General features: G+C 50.7%; 1 protein-coding gene across 1 annotated transcript; it reads left to right on the top strand.

Annotated features, from left to right (window-relative positions):
* The first annotated feature begins 5,073 nt into the window (after positions 1-5,073).
* On the top strand, positions 5,074-10,097 carry WFIKKN2 (WAP, follistatin/kazal, immunoglobulin, kunitz and netrin domain containing 2). Its single transcript, XM_048965062.1, has 2 exons — positions 5,074-5,322; positions 7,432-10,097. The coding sequence occupies exons 1-2, from the start codon at positions 5,122-5,124 to the stop codon at positions 8,941-8,943; spliced, it is 1,713 nt and encodes a 570-aa protein (XP_048821019.1). The 5' UTR covers positions 5,074-5,121; the 3' UTR covers positions 8,944-10,097.
* The last annotated feature ends 2,298 nt before the right edge of the window (positions 10,098-12,395 follow it).

The following is a 12,395-nucleotide window of genomic DNA, read 5'->3' as shown; positions in this document are numbered from 1 at the left end:
TCGCATCTATGGTGTACGCAGAACAGCAGTGCTGCAAGGCTGGTGCTTTTCTGTTTGCTCCCTTTGCCAGAGTGTCCTTAGGTGCTGTTATCCAGACTAACAATCTTGATGTAAGGCAGGATGAATGCATCCCCAACATTTGACCTTTGCAGTCTTTACAACCCCAAAATACCAGCTGCATGGCCTCCCTGAATTATCTATGGGATATCTGAGCATTACCTCAGAGAGACAGAGAGACAGGGTGGTGGAAAGTAGGCTCCTGCACCCAGCTTCCCGCATATCTCACTGATAACGGGTTGATTCTCTTCCTTTGTACCCTCTTTGCCTCTTGCAGTGCTGTTTCAAACGGAATAAACCTAGCAATAATGAACCATCATCAAACTGGCAATTGCTTCCTGCCCGGCTTACGTTAGCAGAGAAAGCAAATGATGATTAGTCGTATGTCTGCACTCAAAGATAAAACCCCTGAGCAGAAGCCATCTGCCAAGGCATAAAACAATAATTCTGGCACCGGCCTCGTCTGAGAGCAGTGCCATCAGCCCTCACCGAAACAGCGCAGCACAGGCCTAATGCTGAGCTCTAGCAGGTGGCCCATAACCCTATAATAAACTCCCTGACGTTATTGATTTTCCCCCCGAACCGATCCCTTTTGTCTAACTACATTAACTTCTGCTTACTGAGCATCTGCACGCTAGGCAGGGCAGGACGCGCAGCCATGGTGGCTCATTGTGGTGAGCAGTCACTGCTCTGAACGTGCCCCACACCTGTCCTGCGCGTGGTTGTCTGCTCACATGGCTCATTTCTGAAGCCAGAACCAGCACCTGTGGGTAATCACAGGGAACGCTGACAGGAATCTTAACTAGTGGCAATGTAAAATATGCTTCCATTGCTAATTACACATACAAATAGCCCCACAAATAGGTTCCAGGCACACCAGTGCATCCCTTCAGCCCAAATATGCCTCTGGAGCTCTCTGAGTCTAATACAGCCTTCGCTGTGATGTGCAAAGGTGCATCACACGATGCCTGCAATCCTGCCCTCTTGGCCAGCCCATGGCCAGGGCGGGTGTGAGATGGGCTGCTCTGAGCATCCCTCGTGGCCCAGGCTCCAAGCAGGTCCCAGCGGTGTCAGTGGGCGCCATGCAGCACTCACAGGGAAGACGTGGCCCTTTGCAGGTCCTGGGGAAACTAAAGCCAAGGCTGCAGAGTCCTCATCCATATTTCGCAGTGGGTTTGGAAGCAACGTTACTGCTTGAGACAAGAGCTTGGCCACTGTGCTCCTAAAGGGACCTGGCAGCGAGGCTCCCTCTGAGACGCTGAGCTACCTGCCGTACACACCGTAAGCTTTGTGGGCAGAATGCAGCACTGCTCCTTTCTGGATGACACAGAGGTTTTTTCAAAAGCACTTTTCCACTCAGCGACATTCGTGTCTGTGAGGTGACCAGGGCTGCCAAACGCCCATGAGCGGCGCTGGCGGGGCTGTGGAAGACGGGGCTCCCCGTGAGCTCAGCCCCCGATGCCCTCGGAGGCCTCACCGTGAGGCAGAGGCTCCTGCAGCCCGTTCCCGGTGCAGCTGAAGCCACGGAGCGCAGGGGCTCCCGGTGGCACAGCGCAGTGAGCGAGCTGCCAGCCGGCGGTGCTGAGCGATGGCCTGGAGAGGGGCCGCTGCGTCTGTGTGCTGTGTTTGTGTTGGCAAAGCGGGCTCCGAGTGGCTGCCGGCCCAGGCAGCACGAGAGGGCGAATTCGCAAGGGCCCCTTCACCATGGCAGAGATCAATGGGAGAAGGGAGGCTGAGCACTGCGGCGTGGCAGCTCCTGCCAAGAGCCCTTCCACAGTAACGCCAACAAACCCATCTGCCACCGCCTGGCAACTCCAGGTGAGGATTGCTCGTTTTGCCTCATAAATGCCATCAACAGCTTACTGTTCCTTTCAGAGCAGTTTAAAAAGCAGCACCTCAACTGTACTTTATCCCATTTGCCTCCTCAGATGGAAGGGGCCACAGCAAACATTGGATCAGCACTTGGCACGGTGGAGAGAGGCAAGGACATCCCACTGGAGCTTGGAAGAGTAAGATAAAGGGCAAAGAAATTATCATCAGTGAAAACAGCAGCAGTTAGGTCAGTTGTAGGTCACAGCCCCAACCAGGAGCCTGGGCATCCTGGGATGGATTTCAAGGCTGTGGTGCAGTGTCAGATGGGCATCTGTGGAGTGTAGAGTGGGCTGCATGAGGAATGAGCCCTCAGTGAAACCCCAGGGATGCTGGGTGCATTAATCACACAGAGCCCAGCCGACCCAGGGCTGTCTGTGTACTCGTGTCACCTCCTGGATGTGCCAGGCTGGGTCACGGCCTTTTGGTGATGTCCTGGCTGTGACAAGGCAGCTGACGAGAGTTATTCAGAGCCCTCACTGCTTCCTCCGACCTCGGGAGCTGCCTGCCCCCATCAACAGGAGATTTGTGGGGCTGTTGTCCTCACTCTGCCGGTGATGTTTGAGTGGCCAAGGGCTCCTTGTCCCTGCAGCAGTGGGACGCAGGGGGACACAATGTCTGTCCACGTCCATTGGATCCAGACAGGGTTTGATTCCCTATAAGGCTTCTTATGAAAAGGTTTGGCTGAAAGCCTGATTTCTCAGTTAACAGAAATCTCCTATGCCTAATTAATGTCAGTCCCATCCAACTGCCCCTCCAGATGGATACATCTACCCACTCCTTTTTTATCTCCGTCAGCCTGGAGCTGAATATATTCTCATGTTGAATATGAGAATACGAAACGTGGGTGCCAAAAGACACAAGAGGAGTTACCTGTTCTGTGAGAAGATCCCTCTGGATGGAGGTGGCCGTAGCAGGGCAAAAAACTGCTCTGTTTGCCACCAACATGCACCTGGTCCTTCAGAGCCCTGCTCTACTCCCCCATGGCTGAAACACTCACCTGGGTCACCGATCCTCAGTCTGGAAGGGGAAAAATAAATCAGAGTTATTTCTTCCTGCTTATAGGCAGTCTCACTTAGGATGCACCCCTGGGTCTCTTATCAGCACAGTCAGCGCATGCAAGAAGGTGGCTTTGTGGCGCCAGGCAGGGACCGATGATGCAGACCCACATTTGGCCCATCACAGCCCCGGAGGACCTTGGTAGGGGAAAATCACTTCTCCAAGGGAGCCACCCCATGGACTGAGGACAAACCCTGCCCTCCCTGTGGCTGTGGGTAAGACCCCGTGCTCATCACCATCACCAGCGCTGTGACAGCCGCACGGCGAGCCCCACGTACAGCTGCTTTCAAAGCCCGTCTGTAGTCAGTTGTACAATATAAAGTGTCTTTGTTTAGTCAACAGAACCTCTAATACATGTGATTTTGTTGTTAATAGAGCTGTAAGAATTTTAAGTACCTCTTGGGAATGTGTCATTTTGGGTTGGCTTTTTTAGGCATTGCAGGGTGCTGCGCTTGTCTTTGTAAACAAGTTTTGAATAAAACATTTGCGCACAGCCGCACTTTGTACAAGTGTCATGCAGGTTTCAGGAGTTTCAGAGAGAATAAATCAACTACAAACTGCTGCCTGGTGGTTGACTTCACTCCTTATAAATAGCTAATTTGGACAACTTTTCTCTGCATGTCAGATGAAATCTAAATGCTGTGCCTATCGTTCCTGTGGGCGCACGAATCCCAGCAGCTTGAGCCCCTCTCATGAGCCCGGGGTGCTACAGAAATGCCGTGGGGGGGGGGGAAGACCCAACCAGGCTGCTGACCTTCCTTCAGAGGAAATTCTCAGGGGGCACCAGCAGGTAAATGCGCCGGGGAGGAGCAGGAACCTCAGCTCCTGGGGCATTCCCACATTCAGGCCCATCCCCAGCAGCTGCTGGTCATTCTGGTTTGCAGCCATCATCTCTGAGGAGAACGGGGTCCTTTCTCAGCCGTTAGAAACAGCCCTGCTTGACCAAACCCAGCAGCATGGCGGCCATGCATGCCATGCACACGCAGAGCTTTCCCCACTCGCCGCTCTGCAGAGCCCTGCAGGGATGCAGCTCACCTGGAGCTCCCTGGGCACTGCAAGCAGGGGCTGCTCCTGGCAGGTGCTGAGCAGCTCTGACCTCTGCCACTTGTTTTGAGATTTTGGCAAGCATTCAGCATGAAAAGGATCGGCCTCTTGCTGCAATAATCAGTGACTGAATTTCCACCCCCCCCCCCCCCTCAAATGCAAAATTGCTGTACATTCCTTTATGCAGGTTTCCATAGAGTTGAACTTCTACTTTTTTTTTTGTTTTGTGGCCGTTAAAGGGGTCAGCAGTCACTGAACGCCGGGATCTCACTGTTGGGAAATGGGGGGTGGAATTTGGCCACAATTTAACATCTTGCCGGTGGGGTTGGAGGGTGGCATTCAAAGCAGCATCCTGGAAACCTCAGCACCACAGAGGAGAAAAAAGCCTGGAGGAGCCCAGGGGAATTGTGAAGACATTCTGCTTTGCAGATCCTAAGTTTAAATAAGTTATTTCTTCCCTACTTAACTGGGTTAAAATATGATATTCTAGCTCTAATTGCTTCAATCCTATTACTGGTTCCTTTTAGCGAGTGATTGTGCAGCCCCTTGCCGTGGGGAAATCCCCTGATCGCGGGTCCCTGTTATTCAGACAAGTACTCTTTCAGAAGTAAATGCCATTCTTAGCATAGGGAAGTACTTTAGGTCTAAAGGGGTTAAGAAGGCCTCCCTGCATTCAGAAACATGCAGGGGTCCCACCGTGCCAGTTCCAGCCTTTTAAACTCTTTCCAGCTTTTTTTCTTGCAACAAATCTGTCTGACTGCCACCAGGACATAGGAAGCGTGTGCCTGTCAAAGAAATCAAGTTTACTTTTTCTGACTTGTTAACAGAGGCAGGGTATAAATAGGGCTAACGCTGCTCAGACTATTAGCATTTCTCTTAAAATAAGGGGTGACTTCCTAGGACCTTTAATCCAATGAGGTCCAAACCAAGCTGCTCAAGCAGGACAGGCAGCAAAGGAGCTTGCTGAAGCTTTTACAGACATCAGGTGCACTCGGGTTCCTCGAAAATTTAAGGCTGACCAAAAGCAGCCCCCCAGGCAGACAGGCGCTGCCTCCAGCTCGGTCACTGCCGCTGCCCAGGAGAAGTTCTGAGATGGTGTTGGTGTTGTTCACGCGGTGGATGTGGATCTTGCTGGGGAAGAGCAGTGTCCTGTTGCTTCTGGAGGTCTCTCTGCAAGGGAGAGCTTTGCCCCCGATCCGGTACTCGCACGCGGGGATATGCCCCAATGACATGAACCCCAACCTGTGGGTAGACGCGCAGAGCACTTGCAAGAGGGAGTGCGAAGCCGACCTGGTGAGTGATGCGCTTCTGCACATCCGTGCGTGGCGGGCGGCGGGTTTTGTTGGCGTTTGCTGCAGGCAGCAGAGCAGCTGAATTCAGACAGCACACGTATTTAATTGACCCGTGACCTGTGTGTGATAGACAGGGGCTGACAAATTATCAGCGAGGCGAGGAGGTGTGTGACAGCTGTCACTTGTGCTGGTGTGGGTGCAGAGCTCATTCTGTTGGATCATTTTTCTTGCTTTCTTGTCAAAAGAAACATCAGAATTTGATACTCTGGAACTCGGCGTGCCGCGGGGTCGATCCGCAGTATTTTGCAGCGTCACAATGTTCTTTGTTGTTGGTAGCCATCATCAGTGCTTAATACTCCTGTGGGGAGCTGTGTATGAAATCATCTGATTTAACACGTAAGTTGTCAGCCTTTGCTGCACTTGAAACACGAAGCATGCTTGGCGTGCAGAACAGGAGCGCGGTTAAAATGACCAAGCAGATGTTCTCTGTGATGCTCCCAGCTCTAAATGTGCTTAACTCACAACCCTAAAACGCATTTTTCAACCTGTCAGCGCTGCAGCTCAAGCTGGCATCTGACAATACCTGCTCTTCCTGCCTCTTACAGCAACAGCAAAGCTCCTGCAGCCCAGAGCAGGCTGACAGCGCACGTACCAGGCAGGAAGGAGTCGCTGTGTCCGTGCTCCATGGCCGTGTTGTTTCTGCAGCGCTGAAAGCAGGGGGGAAAAAAAAGAGGGGAAAAAGGCCGGTCATCAAGTGAACAAAGAGATTTGCTCCACGGATCCCATGTGCTATGAATGAAAGTATTCTTTCTACTTTTGCCCTTCTCAATTAAGCCTTCTTTATTTCAACTACCAGGTGCAGCAATGAATATTAAAAGCCTTGTAAAAACCCAGAAGCAGTGGCAGCAGATGATATTGTTTTAATAATTTACTGAAAGCTAGAAGTCACTGGATAAAAATGCTCATTTAGCCTCGTGTGCCTGCAGAGACCTGGGGATTCGTGTGCAGTGCTCTGCAGGCAAACAGACAGAGCCACAGGCTTTGCTAAACCGTGCTCCTTAACCTCATCTGAAACCATTTTGCAACTTTCCTTCTGAAACCTAGCAATGTGCAGCTGGAAATGGGGAAAGAGCTGTGTTATTAGGTCATCTTTTTTCCCAATAAGGAAAGCATACTGCACTCAAGGGAAGCTATTTAGTTTGGCAGCTTAAAAAACACGCTGTTCTCACTTAGAGAGAAATTTGGTGGATTTCAGGGGGGCTGTGGAGGTTTAACACACACTGGAAGTGTGCCCTGGTGTGTAGCAAGGTTCTTGGTCGCTTAAAGTAATCCATACCGACAGCTGTGTGTCAGTGCACACAAATCAAATACCTTTTCTGTACAAAAGACAAAAATCCTGCTAAAATTAACCACAATTTAGAGCTGACGGTGGCTAATAAATCATCAGAAGAGCGATGCTGCATTTGAACACAGGGCTAAAATAGGACAGAGAAGCCGTAACGAGCTGTTTGGGGTTTGTTTTTCTAAACACCATAGAAAAATTATTTTGGGAGCAAGAATTCTCTTACTTTTGAAATATTCTATTATTTCCTCTACAATGTGAACAATTACAAATCCTTGGCAGTTTCACCCCCAGAAGCAGGCTGTCTCGGGGAATTCAAATAATACTTTACATACTTTTCTGGAAAATAAGACGGATTACTGCCCACAGCCATATGATAAGTCTTTCCATCCGCTCTTGTTTCTCAAGGCTTGTCCTCAGGCATTTCGGAGAGTGCCGAAGGGGGGTTGTTAGCTCTGTAGTCAAGGAACCCATGTGACTCTAGGAGAGACCGACGATGCTTAAGAAGTAGCAATGCATTCTCCTCTCTAGAGGCTTCTCTCGGAGACGTTTGCAAACCCCCGCATGCTGAGCCTCCTCCTGGGAGCTGCTGGAGGTGGTTACACGTTGCTGGCGAGGACTCTGAGTTTTGGACCACGGATCTCTGTGGCAAAACTGGGTCCACTGAACTTGAAGCCTCGAAAGTTTCTGGGCTTTCTGCTTGTTGAGTCCCTAAAGAGGTCTTAGCTCTGTCCCCAGTAATGAGCAGGTTGCTTTCTTTCCCTGCAGGAATGTGAGACCTTCGAGAAGTGCTGCCCCAATGTCTGCGGGACGAAGAGTTGCGTGGCGGCTCGGTACATGGATGTCAAGGGGAAGAAAGGGCCGGTGGGGATGCCCAAAGAGGCCACCTGCGACCGCTTCATGTGCATCCAGCAAGGCTCAGAGTGTGACATCTGGGACGGGCAGCCCGTCTGCAAGTGCAAGGACAGGTGTGAGAAGGAGCCCAGCTTCACCTGTGCTTCTGACGGGCTCACCTACTACAACAAGTGTTACATGGACGCAGAAGCTTGCATAAAAGGCATTACTTTGAACGTAGTCACCTGTCGATACCATCTCACCTGGCCAAACACCAGCCCAATCCCACCAGAAACAACAGCTCGCCCTACTACGGCCTATTCCGAGACAACAATCATCGATATCTTGCCACCGGCATTGGTGAACAACCCCGTCCATCAGTCAGTCTATGTGGGAGAGACTGTCAGCTTCCTCTGTGATGTTACAGGGAGACCCAAGCCGGAAATTACGTGGGAGAAGCAGGTTGAGGGGAAAGAAAAAGTCATTATGAAGCCAAATCACGTCAGAGGGAACGTTGTGGTCACTAACATAGCCCAGCTGGTCATCTACAACACCCAGCTGCAAGACGCGGGTATCTACACCTGCACTGCCAGAAACAGCGGCGGCCTTCTCAGGGCTGATTTCCCACTGTCCGTCATCAAAGGAGAACCCGCATCCAAAGAAGCTGCCCAGAACAGAACACACTTTCCAACCGATGAGTGCCTGAAGCAACCAGACAGCGAAGACTGTGGAGAAGAGCAGACCAGGTGGTATTACGATGCAAAGAAAAACAACTGCTTCACTTTCATTTATGGGAACTGTAACAGCAACCTCAACCACTTTGAGACCTATGAGAACTGTATGTTAACGTGCATGAACGGCCCAATCAACATTTGCAACCTACCAGCCCTCCAAGGTCACTGCAAAGCCTACGAGCCCCGATGGGCCTACAACAGCTTGACAAAGCAGTGCCAGTCCTTCATTTATGGTGGGTGTGGAGGTAACGAGAACAACTTTGAGAGCAGGGAGGCCTGCGAAGAGATGTGCCCCTTCCCAAAGAACACGCACTGCAAAGCTTGCAAGCCACGCCAGAAGCTGGTGACGAGCTTCTGCAAAAGCGACTTTGTGATCCTGGGCCGCATCACTGAACTGACCGAAGACCAAGACTCAGGACATGCACTGGTGACAGTGGAGGAGATTCTCAAAGATGAAAAAATGGGATTAAAGTTCCTGGGGAAGGAACCCCTGGAAATAACGCTCTTCAACATGGACTGGAGCTGCCCGTGTCCCAACATGACCACAGTGGACGGTCAGCTCATCATCATGGGAGACGTCCACAACGGCATGGCTGTCCTGCAGCCAGACAGCTTTGTGGGCACCTCCAGCATCCGGCGCGTACGGAAACTCCGTGAAGTCATCCACAAGAAAACCTGTGAGCTTCTGAAAGAGTTTCTAGGATTGCATTAACCTCCTTCACACATGTCAGCCTTCCAGACCTGTGTGTTACGTAGGGCTAACAAGGGCTAGGCTAGTGCACAAACTAAACAAGCTGCTTGAAGATACACTGTAGGAATTATGCAGAACCCTTATTTTAATCCATTAATGATGCTTAGCAACAATGTAGTATGGTCTTTGGCAAGCACATAAAACAGCAGCAAAAGGCTATTAATCTTGCATTGAAATAAATTTGTCCATATAGGAATGCCATTTAACTAGATGACTCACCACAGTAATTATACAATTTTTATATAGCTTCAATCATATATGACGGAATTCATAGCATTCGTGTAGCTAATTGATACACAGCTAAGTAATATATAATATCAACTTAATCTGTCTCATTTACAGTATGGAAATGTGATGGTAAGTTGTTATAAATAAGTCATACTCTTGCCTCCTCGTAGCAGCACTAATATATTTCAAGAGAAAAGCCTGTAAATTATTCTCTGTATTTACAATTGTGCAAATCTAACCAATCTATGCACTATCAGCTTCCTTATTTTAATTCTTAGCTGTTACCCTTTGCATTGTACCTCATTTCTGAATGGCATCTGCTGCCTGTCTAGTAATCCTCATTTGAGGAAATTCCCACAGAGGAACTCCCCAGATCTGAAATGCAGGACAGCAGGTCCATGCAAAAGGCCAAGGCACAATCTCACCCCTGAAATTACTTTTCTATCATAGCAATGTCAGCAAACACTCTTACTCTGTTGCACTTTCCTATTTTTGTTTTAATCAGCACGTCGTCTGTCTCATGCAAACTCCAGGCAAGGAGCTGGCTCTGTGCTGCCAGCTGTCATGCTTTTGAAAATCCTTTACATTTGCAGCATCGCATGCAGCGATGTACTGCTTAATTTCATCAGAAAGCCTGTTTGTGTAGTTGGGAAAGCAAAATAAAAGCAGCCAGAATGAAGCTCAAAATAGGAAAGTGCCACACAGTCTGCAGAATGCATTTTGTGTGCAGTCATGAAGGCAGTGAAGGGCTGCACAGACACGCAGCGGACGCTTTAAAGGCATTTATCAATCTGATCATTTTAGGGCACACTTTCAAGCTGCCGAAAACGTTTTGCACAGAGTCATGTGCATGAATAAAAACCCTGAGAGACAGCGCGAGCTGTGGGTGTGAGTGTGTGTGTCCTCATTTTGACATTTGCATGCCCAAAACGTGTAACTTTTGCCTATGCAAAAATCCTTAAATAAAGAAAAGGCTGTTCCTGGAAAAAGGCCTTCCTCCGATGGGGAATATCCCATCTGGCAAAGAGGGGAGAGCTGCACGCTGAGTCTTATCCGTGGCACCTCCTGGTTGGGTTGGGTCACCTCGTTGCCCAATGTGCCCCACTGCGGCGTGAGGGCATCTCAGGGCTGGGGAGGGAATCGGAGAGCAGGGAGGGTAAACTGAGGAGGTAAAGGTGGAGCCCATCTCCTGTTTTCCTAAAGGGTTTTGTGCCCAGCAGCCATGCTGTGGTCAGGGTCCCCAGGATGGGCTCTTCTGGTGGCCTGGGCCTGGGTTGCATTCAGAACACACCAGCAGCAGGAGCAGATGTAAGTCTGTGCTTACCTGTACAATGTCAGAAGAGGCTGGGGGGGAGGGAGGGGAGCCTGGATCAGATTGCTGGTCAGGTAAACACCTGCTTATTTTTTCTATTGTATCTTTCTGAAGTGCATGTGAAAAAAATCCCAGTTCAAGATTGTAACGTTTGTGTTCTGCTGAGGGCTGCTCTCTGGAGCCGAGCGCTGCCAGCCCTGTGTCCCCCAGCTGTGCAGCCCTGCCAGATCAGCCTGGGTTGTGGCATCTGTCATTTCCCAGGGAAGCAGCAGGAAGTGGTGAGCTCTTGCCATACCTTCCAACGCTGAGGCCCTGGGGGACAGAGCTTTAATAAAGATTGACTTTGTACGGTTCTTTCTTCCAAAAGCTGAAGGATGGGAGTGGGAGTGTTAGAGAGGCTCTGGAGATGCGCACCCAGTTGTTCCAGGATTTCTGAGAGCAAAAAGTGCCCCTTCGTGGCTTTTCCAGGGAGCACGGCGCTGTGCCTAAGCCTGGGCTCCAACCTGCATTCCAAACTGCATGACCCTGAGGCAGGAGGGGCTGTGCCATGGGCGACACATGCAGAGGGAACTCAGTCCCTGGCTGTCCCATGGCACAGGGCTGCCCTAACCAGATCCTCTCTACCTCCTGACCTTGGAGAGCTTAGCTCACCACTCCAAGCTAAAATTTTAGTTCCGCCTCTTAATAAATCCTTAAGAAGCCTAAAATTCAAGTCTGACCAGTCCTCCAGCTGTGGAAAGTACACGCACAGGGCCAAGCACTACAGGGTGTTGTTACAGCCCTAGCAAGGCTAATGGGTGCCTGTGTGTGGCTGCTGATCAGAAAATCTCTCTCGCATTGCTCACACTCCCTTGTCCATCCTGCTCCCTGGGCGCACGTCTCAAGGTGATCCTAAGGTTGTCAGAAGTTTGAAGGGGAACGCCCATCTGTATTGAACACATGGGAGAAAAGGAAAAGCCTGTGTGTCTCTCCTGACCCAGGAGGTGGGCAGGACCCACTGACCCACATCGCCTGGACCAGTGCCTTGTGGGGGAAGGCCTGCAGGTCCCACAGCCCACACCAAGCTTTGCAGCAGGAGGGTGCCCAGCGATGGAGACATGCAGGGACAGAGGCCCACAGAGATGGAGACCCCCGGGGGCCCCCCCAGGGCTGAGGGATGGAGCAGGAGGTGCTGGTGGATCGGGAGCACGCAGAGCCGCTTGCCCACTTCCCAGTCTGAAAATGAAAAGTGTAACACAACAATCAGCAAACCCTGCGGCTAAAGCAAGATGGAATCCATCCAGCATATGGATCTGAAAATGAGTCACAGGTTATTGCGCAAACCATCTGCACAGCCAAGCTCTATTAGAAGGACAGAATAACAGCAAAAAAGTGATGGTGAGCAGCTTGTGACAGCACACCCAGAGTGCAGGTCCCGGCTGGCATGAGGGACGGGTGGCAGGGCAGCTACACAGAGGTAGGAGGTGGCATCAACACAAACCCAGAGTGGCTGAGGTCAAAAGAAAGAGGAAACGGGGAAGGAGGAAATATTCTCATTGCAAGGGCTGGGGACGAGGTCAGGCGGAAGCTTTGGTGGGTGATCAGCTCCAGAAGTAGGAACAGAGATGGTGACACCACTGGGGTGTGATTCAGATGGCAGAGCTATTTAAGAGCTTAGCTCACAGTTGTTTGGAAGCAAATCAGGGGCTCCTGCAAGAACTTGTGCCTGCCATGGGCCTCAGCTGGCACCAGATGGGCACCACTGCCCCCACTTGAAGCACCTCCTGCCCCACATTGCTGTAATTCATGTGGTGTGTGCAGAGCAAGGAATTCTCAGTATTAGACAATTGCTAGGAAAAGAGTATGGCCAGAGTGGATATCCACATCATGGGTG

The sequence above is a fragment of the Lagopus muta genome, chromosome 18, assembly GCF_023343835.1.
Source record: "Lagopus muta isolate bLagMut1 chromosome 18, bLagMut1 primary, whole genome shotgun sequence".
Lineage (NCBI taxonomy): Eukaryota > Metazoa > Chordata > Aves > Galliformes > Phasianidae > Lagopus > Lagopus muta.
This window is presented reverse-complemented; position numbering and strand designations above follow the sequence as displayed.

Excerpts from the sequence above, each read along its gene's own strand:
- WFIKKN2 (XM_048965062.1), top strand. The coding sequence starts at position 5,122 with ATGGTGTTGGTGTTGTTCACGCGGTGGATGTGGATCTTGCTGGGGAAG. Across the intron at positions 5,323-7,431 it reads GGGAGTGCGAAGCCGACCTG|GAATGTGAGACCTTCGAGAA; the intron begins GTGAGTGATGCG and ends CTTTCCCTGCAG.